General features: G+C 48.6%; 2 protein-coding genes across 6 annotated transcripts; both read right to left on the bottom strand.

The window, feature by feature from the left end:
* Positions 1-254: 254 nt before the first annotated feature.
* Positions 255-17,029, bottom strand: epsti1 (epithelial stromal interaction 1). Of its 3 annotated transcripts, XM_040149009.1 has the most exons (12): positions 16,937-17,029; positions 16,488-16,794; positions 14,535-14,593; positions 14,337-14,420; positions 14,140-14,213; positions 13,778-13,861; positions 11,590-11,663; positions 9,834-9,918; positions 4,192-4,265; positions 3,525-3,733; positions 1,050-1,198; positions 255-430 (listed from the first exon to the last, which is right to left on the bottom strand). In XM_040149009.1, the coding sequence occupies exons 2-11, from the start codon at positions 16,601-16,603 to the stop codon at positions 1,053-1,055; spliced, it is 1,005 nt and encodes a 334-aa protein (XP_040004943.1). In that variant the 5' UTR covers positions 16,604-16,794; positions 16,937-17,029; the 3' UTR covers positions 255-430; positions 1,050-1,052. The 3 variants fall into 3 exon arrangements, with proteins under 3 accessions (XP_040004943.1, XP_040004942.1, XP_040004944.1); XM_040149008.1 differs by having other exon boundaries at positions 255-1,198; positions 16,937-17,028; XM_040149010.1 differs by lacking the exons at positions 16,488-16,794; positions 16,937-17,029 and adding an exon at positions 15,580-16,447 and having other exon boundaries at positions 255-1,198.
* Positions 17,030-18,450: 1,421 nt separating this feature from the next.
* On the bottom strand, positions 18,451-27,614 carry idh1 (isocitrate dehydrogenase (NADP(+)) 1). 3 transcript variants are annotated; one of them, XM_040148487.1, is made up of 9 exons: positions 27,467-27,614; positions 26,052-26,181; positions 23,325-23,616; positions 22,082-22,184; positions 21,366-21,543; positions 21,096-21,247; positions 20,759-20,899; positions 20,426-20,588; positions 18,451-19,540 (listed from the first exon to the last, which is right to left on the bottom strand). In XM_040148487.1, the coding sequence occupies exons 2-9, from the start codon at positions 26,171-26,173 to the stop codon at positions 19,447-19,449; spliced, it is 1,245 nt and encodes a 414-aa protein (XP_040004421.1). In that variant the 5' UTR covers positions 26,174-26,181; positions 27,467-27,614; the 3' UTR covers positions 18,451-19,446. The 3 variants fall into 3 exon arrangements, with proteins under 3 accessions (XP_040004421.1, XP_040004419.1, XP_040004420.1); XM_040148485.1 differs by having other exon boundaries at positions 27,472-27,613; XM_040148486.1 differs by lacking the exon at positions 27,467-27,614 and adding an exon at positions 26,827-27,182.

Raw genomic sequence — 27,614 nt, 5'->3', positions numbered from 1 at the left:
ACTATTTACTCGGTTTAAATGGAGCAGTTTATTCAAAGAAATTAATATTTTCCCTGTAGTCACTACCGCACTACATAGTGCTTTCCAGGAAATTTAAATAACACGTTCCCAAGATCTTTCTACCTTTGTCGGTTATATGATACGGTCTCCATGACTGCGGTTTCCTGTTGATCTTCAGGGTGAAGACTTTTGCCGGATGACACCGGCAGTAAAATGATCCTTGCATCATGACTTCATGCCAAAGTAGAAGGGGATTTTTTTTTTTTTTTTCTGGTCCCCCATGTTGAGAGCACCAGCCATTGTTCTTTGTTGCCTCGGTCAGGTGATAACCATCACCGCCGTCCAGCTCAGCGATGTTAAGGAGCTGCCACTTACGGCTCCGCTGGCAGCTCCGTGCCCACTGTCTGGAAACCTCACCCAGTTTTTATGGCTACAACACACAAACTTAAACAGTTTAAGTTAACAACAAGGGACTTTTCTGAAGGCCTCTAAAGTTAATAAGACTTTGAACTGAAACCAATCGTAAAAGGCTTTTCTACAGAAAATCCTATTTGGATTTACGTCTTTGTTGCCCTGAGAATCCTGCTATAGATATATCACGTGACTTTGATTATAAAACAAACAAAAAGCACTTGGATTTGGGTAGAGCTTTCTTCCATCCGCACACACTGATTTAATCAAGAGCCCAAAATATGATCTGAAGATTATGAGTCATGGCGATGACCCTCGACTAAACTGGTGAAAATGAACATCAATTCAACTCTGTCAGCGCAAAAACCCGACATGACTCACGAGTGCATGCAGACAGATACAAGCAACCAAACAGTCAATGATTAATGGCATAATCAGAAACACATTACAAGAAGCACATTCTGCTCTCTAGGTATATATATTTAATGCGACTGCCTCCATCCATCACCAAGGTAGGTAACGGATTTCTAGATATTCTTTAAAATCTCAACACTGATTACACTTTTTTTTTTGGTCCAACTCCTAAAGCATCAAACACAATTTTAAGACAAGACAGTTCTCCCGTTAAGGAAACATACAATTCAACTGAGCATCCAGATGAGTAGCGTGTAGGCCTGCTCATAGTCGCCGTTGCACTGGTCAAGGATGTCCTCCAGGAAGACCCTGCTGCAGTTTGGAAACCTGTTCATCAGTCTCATCAAGGCCCAGTCATAGTCAGGCTCCGGGTCTGGGAACACACAGGAAAGAAATGATCCTCATAGAGCTCCGTTTATTCAGGTCTGTTCCCACAAGACCCCCGTTGAAAGAGGCTTCTTTGCTCGTCGTGACATACAATACGGAGCCCTTTTTCTCATTCTCATGTACAACAGCCGGAGATCTGATACCATCACGTATTTCATTATTTTCTTTAAGCTAGTACAATTAGTTTTGTTTGCAAATACAATCAGTCACCAAAGGCTGTGAGACGATCCCCCAAATACTCTTTCCTCAGCTATTTGGTAATAAATCCACTAAAAGCAGAGTGGGAAAAGTGGAATTCTTAAGTCTGCAGTTATTTCTTTCAGGCAGCTTGAAGCCCTCCTGTCTGACCATACTGGCATCTCTTCCCTACAACTACCCACACGGACTGGGAGCAGACTCCTGGTAGTGCTCCCTGCCAGAGACTGGTCAATTTCTGGGGCCAGAAAATCAATAACGCAGGCCTGGGCAACAGTGGGGGACAGAGAAAAGAAGCCAATCCCCGGCGAGACGGGGGAATGGCTCGAGCGGGTAATGACAGCACAGAGGGACCTGATCAGCACGCTGGTAAAATACAGACTGGGGCCGACGGCTGCAGCCTAACATGGATTGAGGATGTTGTGGGATTCCGACAAGCAATATTTTGCCCACAACAGCTGTGCCAAGACTGAAGGTTTGAAACGTTCTTGGGAATTTTAGCTTTAACCTCGGCTCGGTGAAATTGCCCCGCTGTGGCTGGTGTTCAGAAGGGCAGCTAGTCAAGAATGAAAGGCTATGAAGAAGTAAGACGAGAGCCATAGGATGACTCAAACTGAGCTTTTAGCTGAAAATTAACAAAAAAAAAGTTGGAATGCGACTTTTTTCTCTCCCACTACCAATTCTGAAGCCTAAACCCTTGTTGTCTGTCAATACCGAGTATGGATCCAATACCAGCGCTCTCTTTTCTTCCAGATTTTAAATCCGTATAACTCTCTGTGATTGGAGGGTTTGCTGCGGCACCAAGAAACTGAGTTGGAGGCCAATGCTGAATAAGTGAACTGAACCACTGAATTTCATACTAACAAGGACACAGAAAAATGGATCAGGCACTTCATCGCCGACACCCAATCTGCCTGATAAGGTCATGGAGCTGAAACGATTAGTCAGTTCATCAAAAGAGAAAAATAGGAACAAGCTTTTCTGATTACCGATTTATCACTTCAGTCATTTTCAAGCAGAAACTTCCTGCTTTTCTCTGTTTTATATCACTGTGAACTGACCATGTTTGGGTTTTGAACTTTTGGTCGGATGAAACAAGACATCTGAAGACGTCACCTTGGGCTCTGAGAAAATCACAATTGACATTTTCCACTATTTGCTGACCTTTTATAGATTAAACAATCGATCGATTAATTGAGAAAATAAAGCACAGACAATGAAAATATCTGTTAGTTGCCCTAAAGGTCAATATCATCATCAAAATAATGTACCTAAGCAGGTAAATCCCCACATTTCATCATCTAAACACTGCTGCAGTTAAAGACTCAAAAAAAAAACAAAACTGAACGATGACAAAGACAAAGAGTGAGCTTCATTAGGTGCAGCATGCCCGCATGCAGTGGCAGGAAATGCTTAACTTCATTGGGTAACGAACACGAGGTTCTCCGTCTGTTTCCTTTTCTCGTGTTGTGAGGGGCAGGTATTCATAGGTGCATGGCAGCTAGTCAGGTATCAAACTCAATGTGTCAATGCGGGCAAATTTTAAAAGGGTGTGACCGTTCCTCCTGGCATCTCTGTTTGGCTGCAGGCCGAGAGTGTGTCAGTCCGGCCTGGGTTCACTGCTCCTGGAGAATTTTCCTCCCTGACTGACGGGAGCCTAATGACACACGGTGTGTGTTTGTGTGTCCTGTCTGCAAACTCACTGGGTGAGCTTAAATGTGCTTGATATATTACTCAGTGCATATTAAGTAAAGCTTTATGCCCAGAAAGGAGGGAAAAAAAATGCTTTCTTACTCACAGTTATAGGCGCACACGCACACACACGCGCGCGCGCGCACACATTTCCCACAAACTGCAAGTATCAGCAGGATTTAAATGCCAGGAGCTACAGTATCACTACGTACCACGCATAACTTCCTGCCTACATTTTCGAAGCACGTAAAGCCTTTGATTTAACACAGACTAAACAGACAATCACAGTGCTCTTAGAAAGGATGAGGTGGGAGATTCTTGTCACATGTCTGATTTAGGTTTGGTTAACCAGAGTTGAGCCAGACTAAAAAAAGGCGTGAGAAAGAGTAGACGGAGGAATATTCACGCATCCACTCTGAGCTCACCAGCTTCCTCTGTCCGGCCAGAGCGGCTCTGTTCTGGATCCGGTTGCAGGTGAGCGAAGGCGGGTTGTCCAGTTGTCGTAGACGGCCGGCGTCTCAAGTTTTCAGAGGCCAAACGGGGGCGATCTGCCCCCTGGACGCCTTCCCTCTGTGTCTCTCTCTCGCTCCCTCCGCCCCGACCCTCGAGTTTGTCCAGAAAGGCTGAGTTCACCCTGTCAAAATGTAATTAACCAAAAAAATGGTTTCACATAAAACTAGCTAATGTTGGATTTTATGACTTAACGTTGCTGGCAGGCTCCAAATGGCAGTGAATGGGATGTGTTTGACAGCTTTTTAAACTTCAACGCACACTAAAAAATAGTGCGGTCAGTAAATTGCTCACAGCCACTTAACATTCACTGACCCGGCTACTCTGGATTTATTCCAAAAAGATGAACAAAACAAGCGATTAATCTTACTGAGTACAATTTTTGTCTGTGTAGCTTGTATTTGGCTCTAGCGTTTCAGCATTTCCGTTAAGCAGAGACGTCTCAGTTTCATTCGTGCACCGATGTGGTCAAAGTTTTGACAAAATTGTCTGCTTTTACGTTGCCAGGTTGGAGAAAGAACCTGATCAAATTGTTAAATGTAAAAAAAAAAAAACAAAAAAAAACGATATGAATGTTCGTACCGCTTGTGTTCCAGCTGCACTTCTCTCACACTTTTCTCCCGTTTCTCTCTCTGTTTACTCTCCATGGCCTCACTCTGACAAAAAAAAAACGAAAAAAAAAAAACACACCATTAATCAAACCAAAGTTTGGTCACACAAAGTATGAAGGAAATGATAGCTTAGATCTGTAACACGCCCTTGGGAACTGAGAAAGAGCTAAAAAAATAGCATGTGATCAGTGTTAAATGTCAAGGCCGTTATAAGGGGCTATAATAAATACCTAACTGACCCACTGCCCTCCTGACAGAGACGCTATTAGAGCTGTAGTTTTAAATGGAAAGTGCAGCTTACAGCAGGTAGGGCAGTAGTTTCTGACAGTAGATTGTTATGTAGTTCCCATCAAACGCGGGTTCAGCTGTATGTGTATGTCGACAGTAAAGTGACTGTTTTATGCTACAGTTAATTATTTTATTTTAAAGAGAGGAACTCTTGCATGTGATGTTGATAGCGGTGATTTTTCAAAGAAAAAAAAACGCGTCGTATGAAAAAAAACCCGCTTTCCCTGCTTTAAATGAGCTCGTACATATGTGTCTGCTCGGATACGAAAGTTTGGTTCCGGCGAGTTCTCTGGCCCCGCCCTAACCGTGACGAAATAGGCGAGGATTTCTCTCATTGCTTATGTTGACCCGCCTGACCGTGGTGGCAGCTGTCGCGCCGGCTATAAAAAGCAGAACTATAAATGCAATAAGTATGAACGCAGCACGACGACGAGCGGAGCATGTGGAGCGGGGCAGACAGTATGTGCAGGGAACTATAAGGAGCACTGCTGCCTTCAGTGTACGAGCAAAGTAGCAGCAACACCAGCAGCTGAAAATTTTTCAAAACACACAGAGATGAATGACAAAAGGAAACAAGGAGGTAGAAGTTCAGCGAGTTTGTTTTCTGTCCAGGTCGGCCGATCTCTTATAATCTGTCGGGCTTCCTGTGTAACAGTTTGGGCGAAAAGCAGCTTTAACCCCGATTTTTACCACGTTGTCAATCGGTCTTTAGCTGAGATAACTCAAATATCACTCAATGGAAATCTACTCACATAGACCTCCACCCTCCGTGACCCTCCATTCTGAGTCTGTTTTCCTGCCCCGGGACAGCTAATGGGTCAGGGAGGTGGTTATTTAGGATGGCACAAGAGGAAGGAGGAACACAATGCCCATCTGTACTGCTCTGTGCTCCCATCAAAGTCTCCCACTCACACACACGTCACACATGTAAACACACCACACACACACGCCCACAAACAGAGGACATGAAGGAGAAATCAATCTGTCTTATGAAGCCGTTCCTGAAAGAACAACAGATCCCAGGGTCCCGGTCAGAACCACATCAAGAAGGCTGACTTTTGCTGCTCCACGGCCGCAAGCTTTCATCTCCTAATCTGTGACGTGTATCTGAGAGAGCTGCAGAGGGGAGGGGAGCGCAGGGGAAGAGGGGGGAGGGGAGGAGAGGGGAGGAGAAGGGAGGAGAGGTGAGGAGTGGAGAGGGGAGGAGAGGAGAGGACAGGGGAGGAGAGGAGAGGAGAGGAAAGGAAAGGAGAGTAGAGGGCAGGAAAGGAGAGGAGTGGAGAGAAGAGGGGAGGGAAGGAGAGGGAAGGAGAGGGAAGGAGAAGAGAGGAGAGGATAGGGGAGGAGAGGAGAGGGGAGGAGAGGAGAGGACAGGGGAGGAGAGGAGAGGGGAGGAGAGGGGAGGGGAGGAGAGGAGAGGGAAGGACAGGGAAGGAGAGGGGAGGAGGAGAGGGAGAGAGGAGAGGAGAGGAGGGGGAGGAGGAGAGGAGAGGAGAGAGGAGAGAGGGGAGGGGAGGGAGGGGGAGGAGGAGAGGGGAGGAGAGGGGAAGACAGGGGAGGAGAGGGGAGGGGAGGGGAGGAGAGGAGAGGGAAGGAGAAGAGAGGAGTGGATAGGGGAGGAGATGAGAGGAGAGATCAGGGGAGGAGAGGAGAGGGGAGGGGAGGGGAGGGAAGGAGGGGAGGAAGGGCGGGGTAGGGGAGGAAAGGAGAGGAGACGAAAGGAGAGGAGACGAAAGGAGAGGGGAGGAGAGGAGAGGAGAGGAGAGGAGAGGGGAGGAGTGGAGAGGGGAGGAGAGGAGAGGAGAGGAGAGGAGAGGAGAGAGGGGAGGAGAGGGGAGGGGAGGGGAGGAAAGGAGAGGAGAGGAGAGGGGAGGAGAGGGGAGGAGAGGGGAGGGGAGGAGAGGGGAGGAGAGGAGAGGAGAGGAGAGGAGAGGAGAGGAGTGGGGAGGAAAAGAGAGGGGAGGAGAGGGAAGGAAAGGAGAGGGAGAGGGGAGGAGGGGAGGAGAGGAGAGAGGAGAGGAGAGGGAAGGAGAGGAGAGGAGAGGGGAGGAGAGGAGACGAAGGAGAGGGGAGGAAAGGGGAGGAGAGGGGAGGAGAGGAGAGGGGAGGAGTGGAGAGGGGAGTAGAGGAGAGGAGAGGAGAGAGGAGAGGGGAGGAGAGGAGGGGGTGGAGAGGGAAGGAAAGGAGAGGAGAGGGGAGGAGAGGAGAGGGGAGGGAAGGAGGGGAGAGGGGAGGAAAGGAGGAAAGAGGGGAGGAGAGGAAAGGAGAGGAGTGGAGAGGAGAGGAGAGGGGAGGTAAGGGGAGGAGAGGGGAGGGGAGGAGGGAAGGAAAGGAGAGAGAGGGGAGGAGAGGAGAGGAGAGGAGAGGAGGAGAGAGGAGGAAAGGAGAGGGGAGGGGAGGAGAGGGAAGGAAAGGAGAGGAGAGGGGAGGAGAGGAGAGGAGAGGAGAGGAGAGGGGAGGAAGGAGGGGAGGAGAGGTGAGGGGAGGAGAGGAAGGAGAGGAGAGAGAGGGAGAGGAGAGAGAGGGGAGGAGGGGAGGGGAGGGAAGGAGAGGAGAGGAGAGGAGGGGAGGAGAGGAGGGGAGGAGGGAGGAGGGAAGGAAAGGAGAGAGAGGGGAGGAGAGGAGAGAAGAGGAGAGGGGAGGAAAGGAGAGGGGAGGAGAGGAGAGAGGAGAGGAAAGGAGAGGAGAGGAGAGGGGAGGAAAGGAGAGGAGAGGAGAGGAGAGGAAAGGAGAGAGGAGTGGAGAGGGGAGGGGAGGAGAGGAGGGGGTGGAGAGGGAAGGAAAGGAGAGGAGAGGAGAGGAGAGGAGAGGAGAGGAGAGGGGAGGAAAGGAGAGGAGAGGGGAGGAAAGGAGAGGAGAGGAGAGGAGAGGAGAGGAGGGGAGAGGAGAGGGGAGGAGGGGGGAGGAAAGGAGAGGAGAGGGGAGGGAAGGAGGGGAGAGGGGAGGAAAGGAGAGGAGAGGAGAGGAGAGGAGAGAAGAGGGGAGGGAAGGAGGGGAGAGGGGAGGAAAGGGGAGGAGAGGAGGGGGTGGAGAGGGAAGGAAAGGAGAGGAGAGGAGAGGAGAGGAGAGGGGAGGGGAGGAAAGGAGAGAAGAGGGGAGGGGAGGAAAGGAGAGGGGAGGAGAGGAGAGTAGAGGAGACGAAAGGAGAGGAGTGGGGAGGAAAGGAGAGAAGAGTAGAGGAGAGGAAAGGAGAGGGTAGGAGAGGAAAGGAAAGGAGAGGAAAGGAGAGGAGAGGAGAGGGGAGGAGAGGAGAGGAGAGGAGAGGAGAGGAGAGGAGAGAGGAGAGGGAGGAGAGGAGAGGGGAGGGAAGGAGAGGAGAGGGGAAAGGAGAGGAGAGGAGGGGAGAGGGGAGAAAGGAGAGGAGAGGAGAGGAGAGGAAAGGAGAGGAGAGGGAAGGAAAGGAGAGGAGAGGAGAGGAGAGGGGAGGAGAGGAGAGGAGAGGGGAGGAAAGGAGAGGGGAGGAGAGGGAGAGGAGAGGGGAGGGGAGGAGAGGAGGGGAGGAGAGGAGAGGAGAGGGGAGGAAAGGAGAGAAGAGGGGAGGGAAGGAGGGGGGAGGAGAGGAGAGTAGAGGAGACGAAAGGAGAGGAGTGGGGAGGAAAGGAGAGGAGAGGAGAGGGTAGGAGAGGAGAGGAAAGGAGAGGAAAGGAGAGGAGTGGAGAGGGGAGGTGATGAGAGGAGAGGACATAAATGAGGCAAGATGAAACAAGACAGGACAGGAAAACGAATTAAAGAAAAGCAAAAGCGAGGGAAAGACAGAATAGGGGAAAGGAGATGAGAGGAGGGGAGAGGTGAGGAAAAGAATGTAGGAAAGGAAGGGAAAAGAAAGGAGAGAACACGAGACAAAACAAGGGGAGACAAGAGGAGACGGAGGAAAAGACGTAAGAGACGGGAAGATGAAGCGAGGCGAGACGCGGTGAGAAATGAGAAGGCGGGAAAGCAGCAAGAGGTGAGTCTTTGTTGCTGCCTGAGACCCTGGTGCCATCCCGTGAACTCTGTCGTCCCATCGTCTGTCTGTTACTGTGTGTGTGTGTCCCACCGTAAAACAGAGGCTACTTTATTACTGTAACCGACCGCTCTCTCCTTTCCTACACCATAGTTTGACCCCGGGTCTCACGCTCCCCTCCCTCTCCCTCCCACTCCCTCTCAACCACCGACTTGCCCGGTGACAGACTTTTGCATCAGGAAAAAGAGAAAGGGGGAGAAAAGAAATGCACCACGACGAGAAAAGCCCCGAAAAGGAAACATTTCCTCTGTCCACCGAGGGAGCTGCGTGTGCAGTTTAAAACAGTGTCGTCAGTCACCGCATGCAGTGCTACGCTCACAGCAGAATACAGCCTGTCCTCGGGCCGCTTCCTGCTTCACTCTCCCCTTCTCTGGTACAACATCCTCCACAGGCAGGGTGGGGGAGCGCAGACACCACCAGCGCTGCATCTGACTTCCCGACAGAAGCTGTCAGCACTCTCCAATAAATTTATGTTTTCTGAGCTAAGAATAGCCCCGACCTCTTCACGCTTTACACACACTGATATCGAGATTTATGGCAGTAATCAACCAAAAAAGAATGTGGGTTATGATGAAAGTTATTTACAGTGTGGGTAAGTGGTTGCCCCCCCCCCCCCCCTTGACTGACAGGGCATGTGACTGGCTGGCGAGGAGCTTGGGTTTCCTCCAGGTACTTTTACTAGTACAGGTTATTCCACTCCGTTTCTATCCTCTGCAGACTCCTCGCAGTCATGTCGTGCTGTGTCTCGGTGTGAACTCTGGGAAGTCCCTTGAACTCTGCAAGCCTTCCACTCAATCCCTCCCAGGAAAAGCCAAACAGACAAGAGAGGAGGAGAGCCTGAGAAACGAGAGGAGGAAGCAGAGAAAACAAAAGGAGAGTGAAAGGAGCAGACAGACGGACAACGTTGAGGGGCGTGAGAGAGGAAAAGGCAGGGGCCTACTCCTCCGCGTACCTGGACTTCCTTTTGCTCAGCTGCGAGCCTGCGGTACTGCTGTGTGCCCCGGCTCCTCGCCCCACCCGGCCCACTGGGGATACTGCTTAAAACCCAGCGCTGCCCTGGATGATGAAAACTCCGCACCCAAGAGTATTTACTCAGAAAACAGCCCACAAAGGCAGATCTATCCGTGCGAATTACCACGGAGCTTCGGCCTCCCGCCTCACGGCCACAGATACGAGGCTCCGCACTGAACCCCGGGACCACGCGTGTGCACATACCGTGTCTACGTGCACACGCCGATGCACAGAGTGGGGCGTATGCAAACGAAACACGTGAAGGCACATACGAGTGCACACACACACACACTATGTGGTTTCTGGCTCACCCTGAATGACGTGTGTGTGGCACTGCTGGATGCCAGCGGACCAGGGGCTCTCCTCTCAAACCTCTGCAGAAAACTCTCAGTCGCCCTGCAGTAAATACACAGCAACACATGTCAGAAAACCAGTGGAAACGCAAACAAATAACGAGGGAGTATTTGTTTACTGCACCGACACTCCACAGGCCTGGGATACTGACTGTCCCACAAGGTTGACTAGGTTTGTCTGTCCCCCTCTGACACCGCTCTCCCCATTCACGAGCATCCGATCTGCTGTGCTGTCCCACTCCGTCTCTTTTCTGAATATCTTCATTGTTTCTTCAGGTTCAAGAATTGGTCTGGCGTCTCCTTTTCGGATTTATCTTGACGGGAAGCCAGACATGCTACTTGACAAACAATTTCCCTCAGACTCGGCCATGCGAAATATTCCAATAACATCACGGCTGCGGGGTGTTGATTTAAAGTTGTCTGATACACTGGTCGAGAGAGCGGCATGAAAACCTTGTGCAGACAGTAGACGCTCACTATATAGCGAGTGTCCAATACAGTATGCAAAACACTTTAAATGGGGGTATTCCACCGATTTTACACGTAAAAGTCAGCGTGTGGAAACAGTTGTACGGCGTCCTCTACGGAAATCTGAGAAAAGTAGTCCACTGACGTATCCCAGGCCTTCTAATACACACTTTTGACGGATAAAAAGTCTGAGTTAAGGCAGGAGACGTGGCGTTAGAAAAGACATGGGCATTTACCAGGCAGGGAGTGTCTAACAAAAGACCCTACCATATCGCATCACGGGGGGTGTAGGATCCAGGGGTTGGGAGCTTAACCCGGACTAGGGACCAAACATCAGAATATACTGTCTCTTTGCCCCTGTTGCATTGATTCTGACCATTGTTTGTTGTGGAAAATGTCGGCCCACGACTTTGGTCCGGACTATTTTATCTCTTCCATTGGGTGGATAGCTACGGACTTTTGCGCAGACTCACGTGTTCCCCTCAGGATGAACTGTGATAACTTAACCGATCCCTGACTTGACCTTTCGTCCAGCTCTCGTCAGATCAAAATTTCAGTAAATCCAATATGTTGGTTTATGATCAAATATGTGTAAAACTCATGAAACTGAGCTAATTAGCAAATTCTAGCATGCTGACACTCTAAAGTAAGATGGTGAACATGGCTAAAGATGGCTCCTGCTTAACATCAGCGTGTCAGCACTGTCACTGTGACCATGCTGACATTAGCGTTTAGCTCATAGCACCAATGTGCCATACTACAGCCTCAGAGAGCTGCTAGCATGGCTGTCTCTTAATCTCTCTAAATCGTGTTCATTCCCTCTCCCAGGTCGCCCAAATTTATGGAAGAGCACATCCTGTTCAATAACATCTTCCCAGGAAATCCTTTTTCTTTTTTTTTTTTACGGCTCCTTGCAGGTTTGAATAGGTAAACTAGCCCTGAACCTCCTGTCGCCTGTCTTCATGCTTCGCCTGATATTCACACCTAATGCGCTCTGTTTTTTTTTTGTGCTTTCTCTGCCAACAGAAAACGCAGCTCGATAAAACTCCGGTGATAATTACAGGCCAGCAGACGACAACACACTGGGCGCTTCCTTTGTAGAGGGTCAGAGACTGTGCCATCTGATGCTCCATCTATAACCAAGATCCATTGCACGGCAAGAAAGAACACAACGGGGCGCGCGAAAACAAAACAATACCGCACAGCGACAGCGATGAGAGCCAAGTGAACCTGATCCAGGGCTGACCTGAGGTGATCCTGCTGGAGCTGCTCCCTCCTCCTCTGCTCCTCCCGTCGGTTTCTCTCCTCCAGGCGCTCAGTCTGCAATGGATTAGAGTCAACATTCACACCAACGCACACAACCGGATGCCTGGCATGCAGACACCACGCAAGTCCTGTTTTTTCCAGCCTGCAGGAGTGATGTTTATCTACTATTGATCACCGGGCGTAATGATGCGGCCATGAGTATTTGGAAAGACCTGAGTTATGCGGTCACACACAGTATATTACAGCATAGCAATGACTGCAATAACAATTGTAGAATACGGTGTCCTATTACGGATATCGCAGATATCGATAAACGCTACATGCACGTCACTTGCAACGCAACACATGCTTGTCTGACATGAAAAAAAAAGCACGATTCATAACAACACAAGCTCAAGCTTGTGACAGTATGAACAGCTGCCACTGCAACAGGTTGTTTTTATCGATTCCAAGATGATCACGCTTATCAAAAAGGTCTACAAGAGACATGTCAAAAGATGGTTAAAGTGGTCGGTAAGTGTGAACACTTAATAATCCTCCGGCTGGTATTTAACTGCCCCTGCATCTCAAACTCTCCCAAACCGAAGTGGGTCGGGATGGATTGTTGTTGTTTTTGCCAGCCTCTAGACTAAGAAGAGGCTGTTTCACACGCATCTGTTTATTTACTGGATTACCAGGACATTCCTATGGCTACACAGAGGTCATGGCGCAACAGGAAAGGGTCTGTGGAATACCGCTTTGTTCTTCATCATTAATCACCCCCTTCCACATTAACTGTAGCAGCCCATTAACGACCATTAGACTAAGAGCAGGAGCCAGACGAGGAGCAGAACACGTCTGAGAACACAGTCAGGAGCTGTGTTTGGCGGCTGGAAACCCCACGAGACCATTAATCAGGTGGTTGTCACGGCTGTAATGTCGGGCGCGTGAGGGAAGACTCTGCTCGGGCCCACCGGGACGGGCCCCGGCTCAGGTGGATGCTTGTCTCTACTGACATCTAGAGGCCGAACATGATACCGCTGATCACTGAGGGAAGACAAAGCAGGGCCACCCAGCACAGAAATGTGTTAACGGGGCGACACCACTCTATTTGCTGCATAAGTCATTTTGTCATTTTTTTTTTGTCTTCATTTGATTGTGTTTTGTTCAGTTGCAGCGGCCACTTTATTAGGTACACCTATTCAATCTAATGCAATCCAATACAACTGTTGTGCCGTAAAGTCCACTTTTATGACGCCTATAATGTTCAGTTTAGTGGACACTGTCGTAGAGGTGGTAAATCAAACGATCATGGCTAGTGATGGTGTCGTACTGGACTGCGTTATAATGAGAGGCGTTTCTAATATTCTGTCCGCCCCGTGTATGTGAACGGGCTGGAACACCTCTCCGTATGATGTCACCGCCATTAACCACGGCGTCAGTTGTAAACACGTAACTGAACGCGACCCTTTCCGACAATGTAACCAAAAATCCGGACATTGTTAAATTCCTAAAGGTAGACGTTGTGGCAGGGATGTTGTGCCGGAGGTGCACTGATCGTTTTGCTCAGCACTTTGCCAGGACCCGTTGAGTCAAACGCACTCAACAGTTTCATCATCTCTGCAACAACAAAAAAAAAAAAAAAAAACCTTCAAACAATTACAATCACAGAACAGGCAGAACAGACCGTAAAGCCGGGCAGCCACAAGACGTGTTGTATTCTGAGTGAGTGGAGCAACTCTTTACTGGAATACTCCCCGGCTCTTACTATTGCAACTGTTGTTGCTCTTCCCACCTACACTCTCAAGCCGTGGCGGAGTGCAGTACATTCCTGACACGGGACTCTGGGGTTTCTCAAAATGCACTCTGGGATACACAAGAAATCACTGTGCTGACAGAAATGAAAACAAATTAGAAGGACTGAGGGACAGAGGAGGCGCCAAACCAGTCAATTATCACTTCATTGTAAAATAACTCCCAAAAGGCTGTTCAGTGTTATTAAAAAAAATGTATCTAATGGTTGAACTTTCTTAGATTTTAATGCTTTGTTTTCAAAGATAATTGAAATAGAAATGGAAGGGGTGACAAGTGATTTAAGGGCCTTTTTTAATACTGAACTGAAAACATATAAAAATGTTTTTGCCAAAAGGCCAAAGAACATACTCTTGTTGTTTTAATCTCGCACTCACCTTCTCCCTCTGCTCGGCTTTCTTCTTCTGCAGCTTCGCCTCATCCTCTTCTCTCCTCCTCCTGTCCAGCTCTTCCTGCCTCAGCTTGAAACGACAGTTTGCATTAAATCCGTTTCTTTGCGATTCAGCCATCGCAGAAAAAAAAAAAAGTGCTACGCAAACGCTCTGGCACATTTCCCTGCATCTCGGACACGGTTTGTTTCGATAAACTCTTTGCTTGTAGTATTCTGAAGACGGAGGGAAAATATTTGATACAAGTACTTTACCCTGTAAGTTCAAAACGTATTCAAATTTATTTCAAGCTGCATGTGATTCGAATGGATGAACATGAGGTTTCTGTGGGTGAACGTGTGAGTAAGTACCTTCTTCTGCACTTTGGAGCAACGCAAGTCTGTGAATTGCCTCTGTCTGGCTTCAGCCAGTGTTACGTCACCACCTTGATAAATTAAACAGCAGGTTAGCATAAGGTAGACAGTATAGTGCAGCTGAAGATCATCTGCTTCGGGTGCACTTGTTGCTCGGAGGTGGGTGCGCTGGATGTGTCGTGTGTTGGTTTTACCCAGCCTCTCCGGATTCAGGTGTACAGAGTGGACCCTGTGTATCTCTTTCCATCTCTGAAGCTCCTCCTCTTCTTTTTGAGCCACTAGAAAAACAAAAAGCCTTCATTACGTGGGAAGGAAATTTCAAACACGCACCAGCACGGATCAAACCAACGCAGGAAGGACAGTTGAAGGCGGCGGCGGCGGCGTCAGCCTACTCATTTTCATCTGTCTTCGCCGAGGTTCATTAGGGGGGATCACGGTGAAGCCATCTGAGCTGAGACGAGGACAGAGACACAGAGAGCGTATTAGTAATTAAATGTGGCGCTGGAAACCGTAAAACCTGTGGCCTAACTCACGTGTGTCTGCAGCACCTAGCAGCAAAAAAATGCCAAAACTTGGAACACAAAGCTCGGTTTAGATACTTCCTTTCTAATCAGATATCTCTTGGTACAATCCTATTTTTAGGCAAATTTCTAACAGGTGTAGAGGCGACATTAAGCACCGCTGCATTCGAGAAGACCTTCAACCCCCCCGAGTAAATTCAAGCTTGGGAAAATCAGTTAAATCCTATGCAACATTCAAGCTATATGACGTCGACGCCGCGTTGAGATCTTACCTGGCGACGTTTTTAAAAAAAGTTTTGAGTCCTCGAACAACGTGTGCACTGGGCTGAGAAGGTTGGGTGACATAAATAAATAAAAAGTTGGGTTTTTTTTTTTAACGTATCGCAGAGATGTAACTTGGGTCGCAGTCCCAAACTGCAGGTGTTGTTTTGTCACAGGTTTGGAACAGTTTTCAATGGCACACTCTCCTATTTATATTATTTTTATGAATAGCCGCTGTGTTTGATGTTCCACTGCGATGAGCCTTGTGCAGAGCAGCGGTAAAAGTAAAATACATTAAGGGAAGTACCTCCTGGGTTGAAGGCTGCAGGCCTCGGTGGGCTTTTGCTACAGTAATGACCTTACACGGTATAAATTCAAGCTTCTCCAACCAACGGGGTCAAGAGCCCGTGTGAAAAACCAGAGAACCGGCCTCAACGTTCTCGGGATCTCTGCGATCTAGATTCCAGCATGTGGGCAAAAGCACTCGCGCCTCACTTGACTATTTTTCCACCCTGAGACACTTCCACTACATCTTAGTTCCCAGGAAAACTCTGGGAATTCGCCGTTGTGATTAGGATTCAACATAAAAACAACAACAACACCACCACCTATGGTCAGTTTATAAAGCTGGATGCACCGGTCTAAGGTAAACTACCCATCAGGCAGGGGGCTGTTAGAATTCACTCAACCTCCACCGGCTGCGACGTTAGAGCGCTTCCGACATGAGCCGTGGACTTTCATCCCAGTACGACGCTGCATTCAAGTGCGACGGGACTCTGACGGAGATCCGCTCGAGTCGCCGCTGGGCGTCAAAACCGCATAAGGTCCGAGTTCATTCGTTTCGATTCGGGGGGACGGAACTAGCGCAGGGAAACAGGCACGGTATGAAAATGACACAACGCATGGTTAAGACGCTCAGCGCTCAGGGACGCATGAGGGCAGAGTAGCCGGTGTAAGGGGCTGCAGCCCGAGTGCACATCGAGAGTGCATGTCGTTTGTTACTGGAGAGCTGGGCAACACTTTGTCCCTGTTGCTTCAATGTCATTTTGTTCTCTACGAGCCTATTTTTGTCGCTTGTAAGTAAAATGACGAATGCGTTTTCTTGGTCTCACGAAGCAAACACACCGCCGAGGCTCGGGGACTGTTTCGTGACAGAACCCCCCCCCCGCTGGCCGTTTTGCGTTAAGCCGCCCGGGGCCCCCGGGCGACGCGGAAGAGCTGGGATTTCCGGGAAACATCGAAGGCACCTTTCCCTGTTTCTAATCAGACGAAACGAAAGTGAAAGCGAACGGCAGCGGTGCCCGGCTGGGCCAAAACTAAAGTAAACAAAACAAAGCGAAATAAAACGAAATACAATGACGGTAATTATAAAATAACAGGTTTGAAATATGCGCTAACACGGAAGATCCGACGCCAACCGATGGAAGAGTCTGGTTAGAGATTTAAGGGATAGAAACTGTCTGTCTTACTGTATCACTAACAAGCGACAGGACCCGTGTTTGTGCCAAACTTCTGGGTCAGACTCTGCGCGGGTTTCCATCCCCCCCGCGGCTCGGTACTTACCGCCGGGGCTGCCTGTCTGCGGCGGGACCGTCAGGTGTCCGGTCGTCTGCAGACGCGCTCGGTGCACTCTCCGCCGGGTCAGCGTTCCCCGCGGGGTCCAGGCGGTGAGGGTCCATCCCTTATGGGCCCCGACGGGCTCGGACGGCGCGGTGTCGGGCCCTGCAGTCCCGCCGGTGTCCTGTTCCCGGAGCCTCTCTCTTTGAAATGGATGCTGTCGCTGGTGAGGCCACGCGAGTCAACCCCCCTGTCGCGCATGTAATTGTTCAACCGTGGAGCAGGGCGGGAGGCTTCAGTGCAACAGCGCCACCTGCTGGAAACACAAACAAACAATCAGAAAAAAGGGTTAATTCAGCCTATGAACTGGCCGTAGGTGGGTTTTTTGACGTGGAATCCTAAGCACGACGGCGGGTTCCCGCAGTTTTCCCGCCGTGAGCTAAACCTTTACCCACCTGCTGGGACCTAGATCGCAGGAATCCCGCGAGCATTGAGGCCGTGTCTCCGACTGCTCACGTGGGAGAGTTGGATTCCGCCGATCGCGGCCGGTCCCCGTTTCGCCCCGTGAACCTCGCGTCCGCGCGTCGCCGCACGGGACACCCCCGGCCCTGGCGCAGACGTCCCGCCACTCCGCCGTGGGCTGCGCGGGCTCAACGCAGCATCCTGCCGTTGATGCGTGGAACTGCTTACCCGCAGAACGAAAAATTGGTCGTAGGTTGAAAGATTTTCAAAGAGCCATAAATGATCCGGTTGTTCATCACTGAGTTTTATGGTCACTTCCTTTTTTTTATTGTGTTATTGTTGCTGGCAGAGCTGCACTGGTTGATCGGTAGGTCGACTGGTCAGTGGACAGAAAATTAATCGACAAATATCCTGATAATCGCCCGATCGTGAAAGTAATTTTTCGAACTAAATGCAGAACATTTGACGGATCCAGGTTCTTGACTGATCCAGGTTGCTGTTGTTCTTGGTCTTACTTCACAGCTGATGTAGTATTTGGGGGTTTTGGACTGTTGGTCAAACAAAACCAGACTTTAATGGTGTTACCTCGATGATGAGTACTTTACCATTTTCTGATGTTTTATTGACCAAGCGATTAACTGATAATGACAATTATCGTTAGTTGCAGGCCTAACTTTTAGTGTCTTTTGCTGTCGCGTGCGTTTTGTTGAGTGTCGTGCTGCTTTTTTATTCATTTTATTTTCGGGTTTTGTGTGCTTTAACAGCCCATATTGAAAACTGGCATAGGCTGTTAACGCTGTGGTCTGTGGCACTGGCTCATGCTGTGTACTGGTCCCTACACAAACAAACATTTAATGAATAAAGTACAGTTAAATGTGTCGTCATCATCGTACAGTGTGCATTCAATACATATCATAGTTAGAGTATAGCTGCAGCCTTTAGTTCAGTTGCTATTCTCAGACTAGTTTAGGTTTTTTTGAATGTCCTTCAAAAGTGTCCAAATCTCGCTGTTGTGTGGCAATTGTTTGTGATGTGGCTGCTGCAGCACTGCAGCCTCCCGTGAACTGGGATCAATAACGTCCTCTCACAAAAAAAGGCCGGTGTCACTGAACGTTTAAAAGCTCGCAAGAAAAAACAAAAACAGATTTCGTTACCGTCTCGTGTCAGTCCACGAAACTAAATACACCTTTTTGAAAGTTAAAATACAGGAGCAAAAGCAGGTTCCCGTGTTTAGTTTTAAATTCCGTTGGCATGGTTACTCTATTGTTTACATATAGAGTAACCATGCCATCGTGTATCTACACGTAGGGGAATGACCAGGAGAGACATCTACTGTAGTAGAGATACGGTACCGTAATATAACACATATTGTGCATAATGTCATCACCTATTGTATGAAGAGGAGCGACTCCAGCGTCACACACTTTATTATCATAACGTCTGCATAAGAACACCGATGTTAATTTACAACCTTATCCTTTAACCTGAATTAGAAAAGTAATCCGGCTCAGTTTCTTCAAAAACTCATTTATTACGAGTTATCACATGAGGAAAGAACGAGCCCAGTGCCCTTTAGAAACCAACAGACCCACAGGTTGATGAAGATGCTGTGATGAAGATATTTTCGCTGATGGCAAAGTGGATATTAATGCACACACGCAGACACACACAGACACACACAAATGGACGGACAAATAAATACACTTCTACACCAACTGTGACTTGTAAAGTTAACATGAGTACAAAATCTAAAAGCGTGTATTGTAGTCTGATGCACTTTGTCTACAAATTGCGTAGCAAGAGTCGGAAACCCTTGTTTGATTGCTATAAAGGACCGTGTCAGTCCACATATTATGTGTTTAATGATGCGCAACAGTCAAACTTCCTGGTATGCACGGTCCCTACTACCATGCTGAGAGTTTTAAAACATAGCGTTGCCTGAGGTATCATTAAAACATTACAAGACGCAGGAGACGACCAGGATCAACCGATGACTTCCACACAAAACGAATAAGGCAGTGAGGGTCTAGAGCCTCTCCCTCAGACCAATTCTGTCCCCTGCCTACCACAGATCACCGACAAATACTGACAAACACACACACACACACACACACACACATCACACTCACTTCAGGGGACCTAGTACAATTAGGGTAAACAAGGTCACTGAGCCATCAGGTCACCAGCGGGTGTCCAGTGTCATTCCTGGACACTGTTAAAGTGTGAGTTGTGTTTTCAAGTATGGCTTTTTGTCTACGAGGGATTGGTCACCAGGGATGTTGGCCTACACTGATCGGAAGCCTCCATCCCTCTTTTCTTCTGGACAAGGCACCCTGCTCGATCGGACCCCAAGTTCAGGAATGACTTGATCTCCTGGAGCCCTGGGTACGCTCCTCCCTGCTCCAGGGTTAAATCCAGCAGCTGCATAGGTGTCTCCGTGTGCACGGGTGTGTGTTTGAATGCGTTTGGGTCTGTGTTTGACTGCGGACGCTGGGAGACGCGATCACAGTTTGGGCTGGCTGGTGAGCTTCATCTTCAGGTTTTCTGCCAGCTTGTCCAGGAACTCAAAGGTGTTCAAGTAGTCGGCACGTGTCACGCTGCAGAGAGGGGAGGAGAGGAGAAAAGCACTGAGTGTACTTTGACTTTACTGAGGTCCGGTCTGCACAAGTCTGGAAAAATGAAATATTTTACACAGCTCCAGAGAATAATTTCTCCACCCACATGCTAACAGTTGCCAAAGGAGGGTTACTGAGTACAGCTTTAGTAGGGTGCCCTTTTACACCTGCTACAGAAACTGTTTCATTTTCTTCCATTTTTTAGGTTCATGAATTAAAAAGTAACAGTGCGTTAACATTTAACATTTTTTAACGCGTCTCTGCTGCAGGGGCTGCACTTGCTTCTTTTCAATTCACAATAAAATAAAATAAAATAAAATAAAAACAACGTAATTTGCCCAAACCTTTGCATACAGCTGTATGAATATTGCAGACTCCCGCTGAAACTGGCGTGCGCCTCCTTAGAAAATGCCAGAAAGCTACAGCGGCTCTGGAGGCTCAACGCAATGACTACTAGAACTGTGATCGGTCAACTCGGGCTGCCTGGGTGTCTGCTGTGCGTTTGGTTTTTTTTTTCTCCTCTTCAGCAGTAGACATATTTTTTGATTCCAGAGCAAACTCTCTGCTCGCTATGATCGTCGCTCTCTATCACAGAGAACGAAAGCATGTAAACATGACTACTTTTAGCCATTGACAACTGCATGGCATTCATCTTCTTTTCAACGACACCGTATACCAGAGAGTGGTTGAAGGACTGTAAAGACCAGAACTTTGGGTTTACATCAATAAATGCACTGATATTGATGAGTTAGTGGTATGACGGTGGTTGTAATCCCGTACTGAAAGATAAATTCTGTTGCCGGAGACATTTACAGCAGGAACACTGTAGAGGCAGGAACTGAGTGTGAGACTGTAAAAGAGACTTACTTTGACAGTCCTTTGATGCAGATCGCCAGATCCTTGGTCATGAAACCAGCCTCGATGGTCTCGATGCAGACGGCCTCCAGTGCCTCAGAGAACACTCGCAGCTCTGCGTTGTTGTCCAGCTTTGCCCGGTGGAGCAGGCCCCGCGTCCATGCAAAGATGGAGGCTGTAGCAAACACATGCACAGTAAAAGGACATGCTTTTTAGTGAATTAATCCTCAAGTCTGACGTCCAACGAATGTAATATCAATAAAGATTATGTTAATAGAACCTTGGTTTTTTGGGCGTATGTTTGGCTACTTGCTGAATGCCCAGGTATGTGCACCATTCTCCTACCTATGGGATTGGTGGAGGTCTCCTTTCCCTGCTGGTGTTGTCTGTAGTGGCGGGTCACTGTGCCGTGGGCGGCCTCAGACTCCACTGTGCGTCCATCAGGACAGACCAGCACACTGGTCATCATACCCAGGGACCCGTAGCCTGAAACAGAGTCACACAAAACCACATTAGCATAAGGAAATCTTTCAATCAAAAAGTGAAAAAATGCCTGAGTTGGCAAAATCAGTAATCGGTTATTTTTATTTTTTTATTTCATTTTTTTACGATAAACTTTTTCGATGGTCTGCAGGGGTGAGATCATTGGGGACGTTTCTACATAGCTCTTCACATGTCCAACCTTGTGCCACAGAGTCAGACTGCACGTCTCCATCGTAGTTCTTGCAGGCCCAAATGAAGCCTCCCTCAGATTTCATGGCCTGGGCCACCATGTCATCTATGAGACGGTGCTCGTACCAGATGCCTTTGGCCTCCAACTGAGAGCGGTATTCCCTGGGACACACAAGAGGGGGGACAACACGTCCAAGTTGGGATCTACAGTACAACTGGTAGAGTGCGTGCACTGGCAGTCGTGTTGAGGGACAGAGGGTGCATGTGCGATTGTCCTTACTTCTCGTAGATCTCCTGGAAGATGTCTTTGAAGCGCCCGTCGTACTTCTTCAGGATGGTGTTCTTGGTGCTGAGGTAGACAGGCCAGCCTTTGGACAGCGCCATCTGGAAGGAGCTGTGGGCAAAGTCCCTTATGGACTTATCTGTATTGTACATCCCCATGGCTACACCCCCCGTGCCTGGACAGACATAAGGACACAGATATATGCATTAAGTACGGTACATTCACATACACTGCGCAACAGCGTCGCATGCAGTGTGTCTTTCTAATTTGGACAAACACTGAGGACCTTGAAAAAACAGTCACCGTTACTAGTTATTACTCAACCTTTTAAACTCTACCTCAGTTGCTCAGTGTTTGGATTACGGTGAGAAGACCAGAAAAGGTGAATAGTTACAACATGATATGAACAAACAGATAAGCCACATCGTACGGTGTGTTGCCCCATTTACAATGTGCACACAATGGAAAATGAGCTTGTAACAGCTTTTCGGTGGTGCCAGACTGACAGTCCATTACACATCTACGTTACGACAGTTGACGTCTTTGCTTTAAGATATTTTACATTTAAGACCGATGGGCACCTGAGGCTTGTATCTGTGATTCTATATGATATATTGTCGCTGGAGTTGGGCGCCTGGCCTGATTCAGCAGAGGTTTCCCATGTGGTACAGTGTTTGACGCACGACTGTACATCGGGCTGGCTGTGTTCTTACCCTCGAACTTGTGAATGACAAACTTAACCGGCTCTCCGCTGGCGGGCGTGTAGGTCATCTCCACTTTCCCGGGCCCGGGCACCACGAAGTCCGTGGCTTTGTACTGTGGGGAGCGCAGTGAGACAGACAAAAGGTTAACACTGGAAAGCAACGGGGCTGCTTGACCCCCCCCTCCTCCCTCCCTCTAAACAACACAACCGTTAGAGGCTGCTTTAATGATAGGCTACGAACCCTGTCCTGTAAAACGGTGCTGGATCAATGTTCAAATGACAATGACCAAGACAGCCGCTGGACCAGAAGCGGTAGGTGATACATACCCATGACATTCATGGGATATTGTGTAGCTAGCAGCCCTTACGATACTTCACCTAGGTTCCTCTTCTCTGAAGGGAGAACTGACGACTTTGGCACGGCGCCACACGCTAACCTGTGACTCGGTTCTGCCATGTTGCTTCAGCTAGTCTAGCTTCAGCCGGACAGGCGGCACCTTATGGTCCAAAGGACAGCTGAGGAAATATAATCATTGACTGGGTCTCTCCTGACAACCCTACAATGTCTGACACAACTGCAACTCACTAAAGCTCAGGCGTGAGTGGACAGAGAGAGTGCTCAGTTTTTCACAATGGGTTTTGGTGGAAATGATACCCCCCTCAGGGTGCCTCAGTAACAACAGCCATTAGCCAGATAATGAGGGAGTTGGCGGGAGTGTCTTTGCACGCAGGAAAGGACTCTCTCATAATTTCTATACCGTTAACAGTTGCTCCTTTAAAGATGTAGTCCTGCAGTTTTACTTCCCTTCGGATCAGGATTATTTCAACCTCACATTTAACTTGGATGCGTAGTTTAGACCAGAGTTTGTCCAAGCAGACGATCTGAAGAGTAATTAAACTCTAGGCCATGTCTTTTACCTGTAAAGGTTTTTTGTTCAGCTTTCATACAGTGAAACCTTATCAACAATACAAGTTCAGAACCTCTTGACAGGATACTACACAGCACATAAAACAACTGATGAAGTCTCATCGTGCTGTATTTTAGCAGTTCACACAGTCTGGCCCTGCCTGATTTTTCGGAAGCAAATGGACAGAAATTTAGTCTGAGGAAACCCCTCACCTCTCTCATCCCAACGTGCATTTGGTTAAAGTTTTCAGTTCCCTCAAAACTGTCGAGTGTAGTCACTATTCAAACTAAGGTATCATCTGGGGAGCCATTACGCAGACAGATGTGTTGTAAACCAGCGGGGTACCTGGTCTCCGTGGGCATGTCTGCCAATGATGATGGGTTTGACCCAGCCGGGCACCAGGCGGGGGATGTTCTTACAGATGATGGCCTCTCTGAACACCGTGCCTCCTAGGATGTTGCGGATGGTCCCGTTGGGCGAGCGCCACATCTGCTTCAGCTTGAACTCCTCCACTCGCTTCTCATCTGGCGTGATGGTGGCGCACTTGATGCCCACGCTGTAACGCTGGACTGCCTCCGCTGCCTCAACCGTCACCCGGTCGTCTGTCGCATCGCGGTTCTCCATGCCGAGATCGTAGCTTTGCAGGAGAAGAGGGAGAGAGGACAGTCTGAGCTAATAGCACCGGAGAGAAAGCAAAGGCCCGTAACCATAACGTCCTGGAGATATGCTGAAATTTTGATAACTGTACCGATAAAATTCCTACGTTTCAGTACAGATACCACAACAGCTTGTTGTTTTTTCAAAACAAATCCCTTTTTTATTGGTTTAACAAAATATGCCAAACTGCAGCTTCCATAAGCAGCAATAAATAACTTTGCCTGAGCAACATAACGTTAGAAAAGTTTCCTGATTTAGATAATATCTGATAAATGAGAAATAAACAAGAATCTGCCCAATATTCAATGGCCGAGACCATTTATAATCTCAGCTGCAGAGGCATGGGACACAATGAACAAAACGCACTCTGTTTCAAGAAGAGACGTGATTATTTATGCTTCAGTGTACAACAGCACAACAGCTCCGGAGGGCAAACTAACAAAGCACTAAAAGGGATTTTTGGTCTGCTAGAAGCCAGGCAGTGAATGTTCAGGTAAAATGGCTGTGATGTGAACCGTAATCATTCTGTAGAAGGACATGAACAACATTAATGAGTGGTGAAAGAGAGTGTGAGCTTATTTCCACCTCGAACATTGCGCCCGAGGCTTTATTCAGTCCAGATCTTGGCTAATTATATTCCCTGCGAGACCTGAAACTGTGTTCGCATCAAGAACAGCCATCAAGCTCCTGCCCCACTTCCTTCGCAGCACTGCACCTTAGCTCAATGCGGTCCTCTTTTGTACCTGACTGTTACTCGGCTTAGCGAGGAGGAGATCTGCACAACCAGCCAGCAACACAGCAACAGGGGAAACAAGGACTCGGTTGTGCAATAACGACTGTCCCTCTGCCAACTGAAGTGGAAAGCTTGCTCCACTTTTTACACTTGAGGAGCTTCACAGCTTCAAAACAAACCAGTGAGGGGAGGGAGTTTACTTCACCTTGAAACTCGATGTGCTTATCACTCCCTTAAAGTGCTAGTCTATGTGCTTTCTTGTGCAGCCGTTGGCTTTGTTTGAAAGCAGCCCATGACCTTTTACCCGCTTTCCTCCTTCCCTTCCCCCGAGAGCCACAACAACATGACGTTCTACAACCGATGACTAACTGGATACATACCACTGAGGACTGAGGGGCGGACGTGGAAAGCTTTAAACAAACGGGTCACGGTCTAGAGAATGCCGTCCTGATGTGTTCCTGTCTGTCATCTTGACTCACCTATTGAGCGAGTTCATGCATTTCTTGGGCACTTAGCCCGAAAAACCTGCACTCAGCCCTTCAGGAAACATGCACACACACACACACACACACACATGCACACACACACACACGACACAGCTTAACCTTTAAGCTTTGTCTGCAACAACCTACAAGTGTTTAGAAAAAGTTAGAAATGAGCCTTTTCTATGCTACATAATGGCCTGACGTCTGAATGCCCAGTGGATTATACTTTGATTTCCAAGTGGCCTGATCTATGACAACTCCCCCCTTATTGAGAAATCGATATTTCAACAGAGCAATTATTGCACCATATGTCATCAAACCTGCCCTTTGGAGACCTGTTGCACAATAAATCATTAACTTTTACAATGCGGCACAAGAAAGCACGATGAAAATACTGTAAGATGTCGATCACATCTATCTGAAAAAAGAAAGCCAAAGTCTAGTGTGTTGACCGTTTGTTCACACTTCACAGTAAAGATACGATTCATTGTATAGGGATGAGAAGATCAGTGATCTGAACTCCACATAAGGGTCATCGAAATAACATACAACTCCGAACAAAGTCCGGGTAAGAGATAAGACGAGGAGTGAGGTCGATCGAAGAGCTGGATTCTCCTGTAATGATGAAAATAGCTGTCAACTGCCGCAGAACACTGCGCAGCTATACACTGTGCCCACAGCTTTGTAAGTGAGATAAGAACGCCCTCAGAGGAGACCGTCTGTCAGAGACAAGGCACAAGATGGACCGCCCATGTTTATGACAAAGCCGCGCTCGTCTCCATTAGCTGCTTATCAGATATTCTCATCGGGGTCCGTTGCTTTTCACACTCTCTCAGCGAGAACCCGGTTTAAACAAGGCAAACTAGAAATCCCAGCACTGCAGGAACTGTCACTTACTTCTCTTTTTCTATTTAATATCAGCTAGTCGTCCCTGCTGGGAGCGCTGGTGACCACAGCCCACGCTTCCCTCATGTTAAAAGGGAGTGTATTAAAAATTCTGTTCGGTTCAGGGCGTATTTGGGGGGTAAAATCTGCGCAAGTGCTTTTCTAGACCCAGGAACAGACATTTCCGAAACCTACGTATACTGGTGACAGAAAGTCCGCACTTTTCAAAAAGGAACATGAATGCAACGGAAAGACAAAGCCGATCTGCTGTGCCCTCCACGCCCGGAGGTCTTGACCCTGAGGCGTCCTCACCTGTGCAGGTCGAGCTCCAGGTAGGGGAAGATGAGCTTCTCTTTAATGAGCTCCCAGATGACCCGAGTCATTTCGTCTCCCTGCATCTCCACCACCGAGCCTGCCTTGATCTTCTGAGACATCTTAGAGCCTGGCGACAGATACAGGACACACACACACACACACACACACACACACACACACACACACACCCCAACATCGATCAAGAAATAAGAGAGAGACAAAAAGACAGATGAGGTAAGCAGAACATGTCAGCGATAGCAGCGGTATTTTATCAAGCTTAAATAACAATTTATAATTTCACTGTAAACCTGAATCATTTTCTTTTGCTCTTTGTCTGACAAAGAAAAAACGATTATTTTAAATTACTGATTAATTTTCTCAAGTAATCCGTTAATTGTTCAGTCTCCGAAACATCAGGACAACTGTGGAAAATGTCCACCACATTATCCCAGGGCCCACGTTGGGGCCTCATTAACTGTCTCTGTTTGGACCAAAACCCAAAGATACTTAAGAGCAGCAGGTTCCTGCATTTGAGGAGCTGGAACCATCAGACATTTGGCTTTTTTTGCTTGAAAAATGACATAAACTATGAACCAATGCCAACAGTCTGATCGCCGAGGCTCTGATGGAGGCTCTGCACAACCCTAGAGTCGCCTCAATGAATGGATTCACTCCAAACATAAGACAGTGACTCGGCATCAAACTGTTCCGACTCATTAACTACACAAGCCTCTTATGAGCGAGTCCCTCGGGCCGAGCCAAACAACCATACCCCCGCAGCGTCCAGTCCGGCCAACCAGGGCCAGTCCGCTCCGAGTGACCTCGACGTTCACTACCGTCTTTTCTTTAAAACAAAAAAAACCACACAGCGACGTTTCACGTCTGCCTTAACGCACAGCAGGGTCGGTGGGGGTCTCACGACACAACCTGTAGGTTTCTGGCCTTTTACGGGGGGGAAACCGGGATTTTGGCAGGGGGTTACATAAGTCTGCAGACAGCCCGGTCATCGCACGATGGGGAGGAGACTGCCGGGGCAGCCGAGGGCCGTGAATCCGGACCAGGAATGAAATGCGGCGCAGCCTGTTTCTTAAATAAACACGAGATTAAATGACAGGGACGTGACAACAGGAAGTAGCCGCGGGCCCCGGTGGTCGCCTTGGCTCAGGTTGCCCTGCGTACGGCTTCATTTCAGCAAAGACGACCAGGACCCGACGTCAGTCTGGACCCCGTCTAGTCGAACACGAAACCGAAATCGCGCCGGCTTCACCCTGGTCTAGTTTCGCTGGCCTGGTCGTGGCCCGACTGCGCTACGCCCAGCGTAGCGAGACACGGCGGAGATGCGAAATTTGAGGCGAGCCCCTGGAGACCGGCGCCGCGAGCACGCCTTCGTCGTGGGTTTACAAGGCGCCTACCTTACCTAGTCCGAAGGGTCCACGACGAGATGAGGGGGCGGATTGGCGTCCCGAACCGATGCCACAGGCCGACTGAGCTGGGAGCGGGTCGGACTGCTGGGGGAGCGGCGGCAGGCAGGTACCCAGCCGGCTTCCTCCCCCCCCGAAT

Source organism: Xiphias gladius, chromosome 16 (genome assembly GCF_016859285.1).
Source record: "Xiphias gladius isolate SHS-SW01 ecotype Sanya breed wild chromosome 16, ASM1685928v1, whole genome shotgun sequence".
Classification (NCBI taxonomy): Eukaryota; Metazoa; Chordata; class Actinopteri; order Istiophoriformes; family Xiphiidae; genus Xiphias; species Xiphias gladius.
This window is presented reverse-complemented; position numbering and strand designations above follow the sequence as displayed.

What these genes read in the sequence shown, in the direction of transcription:
- idh1 (XM_040148487.1), bottom strand. Translation starts at nt 26,173, where the DNA reads ATGTCTCAGAAGATCAAGGCAGGCTCGGTGGTGGAGATGCAGGGAGAC. An exon ending in GTCTGACTCTGTGGCACAAG is followed by an intron (nt 20,900 to 21,095) that starts GTTGGACATGTG and finishes ACTCTGTTTCAG; the next exon opens with GCTACGGGTCCCTGGGTATG. An exon ending in TGCATCAAAGGACTGTCAAA is followed by an intron (nt 19,541 to 20,425) that starts GTAAGTCTCTTT and finishes CCCTCTCTGCAG; the next exon opens with CGTGACACGTGCCGACTACT.
- epsti1 (XM_040149009.1), bottom strand. Translation starts at nt 16,603, where the DNA reads ATGGACCCTCACCGCCTGGACCCCGCGGGGAACGCTGACCCGGCGGAG. An exon ending in GCAGACAGGCAGCCCCGGCG is followed by an intron (nt 14,594 to 16,487) that starts GTAAGTACCGAG and finishes TCCTCGTCTCAG; the next exon opens with CTCAGATGGCTTCACCGTGA. An exon ending in TGGCCGGACAGAGGAAGCTG is followed by an intron (nt 1,199 to 3,524) that starts GTGAGCTCAGAG and finishes GTGTGTTCCCAG; the next exon opens with ACCCGGAGCCTGACTATGAC.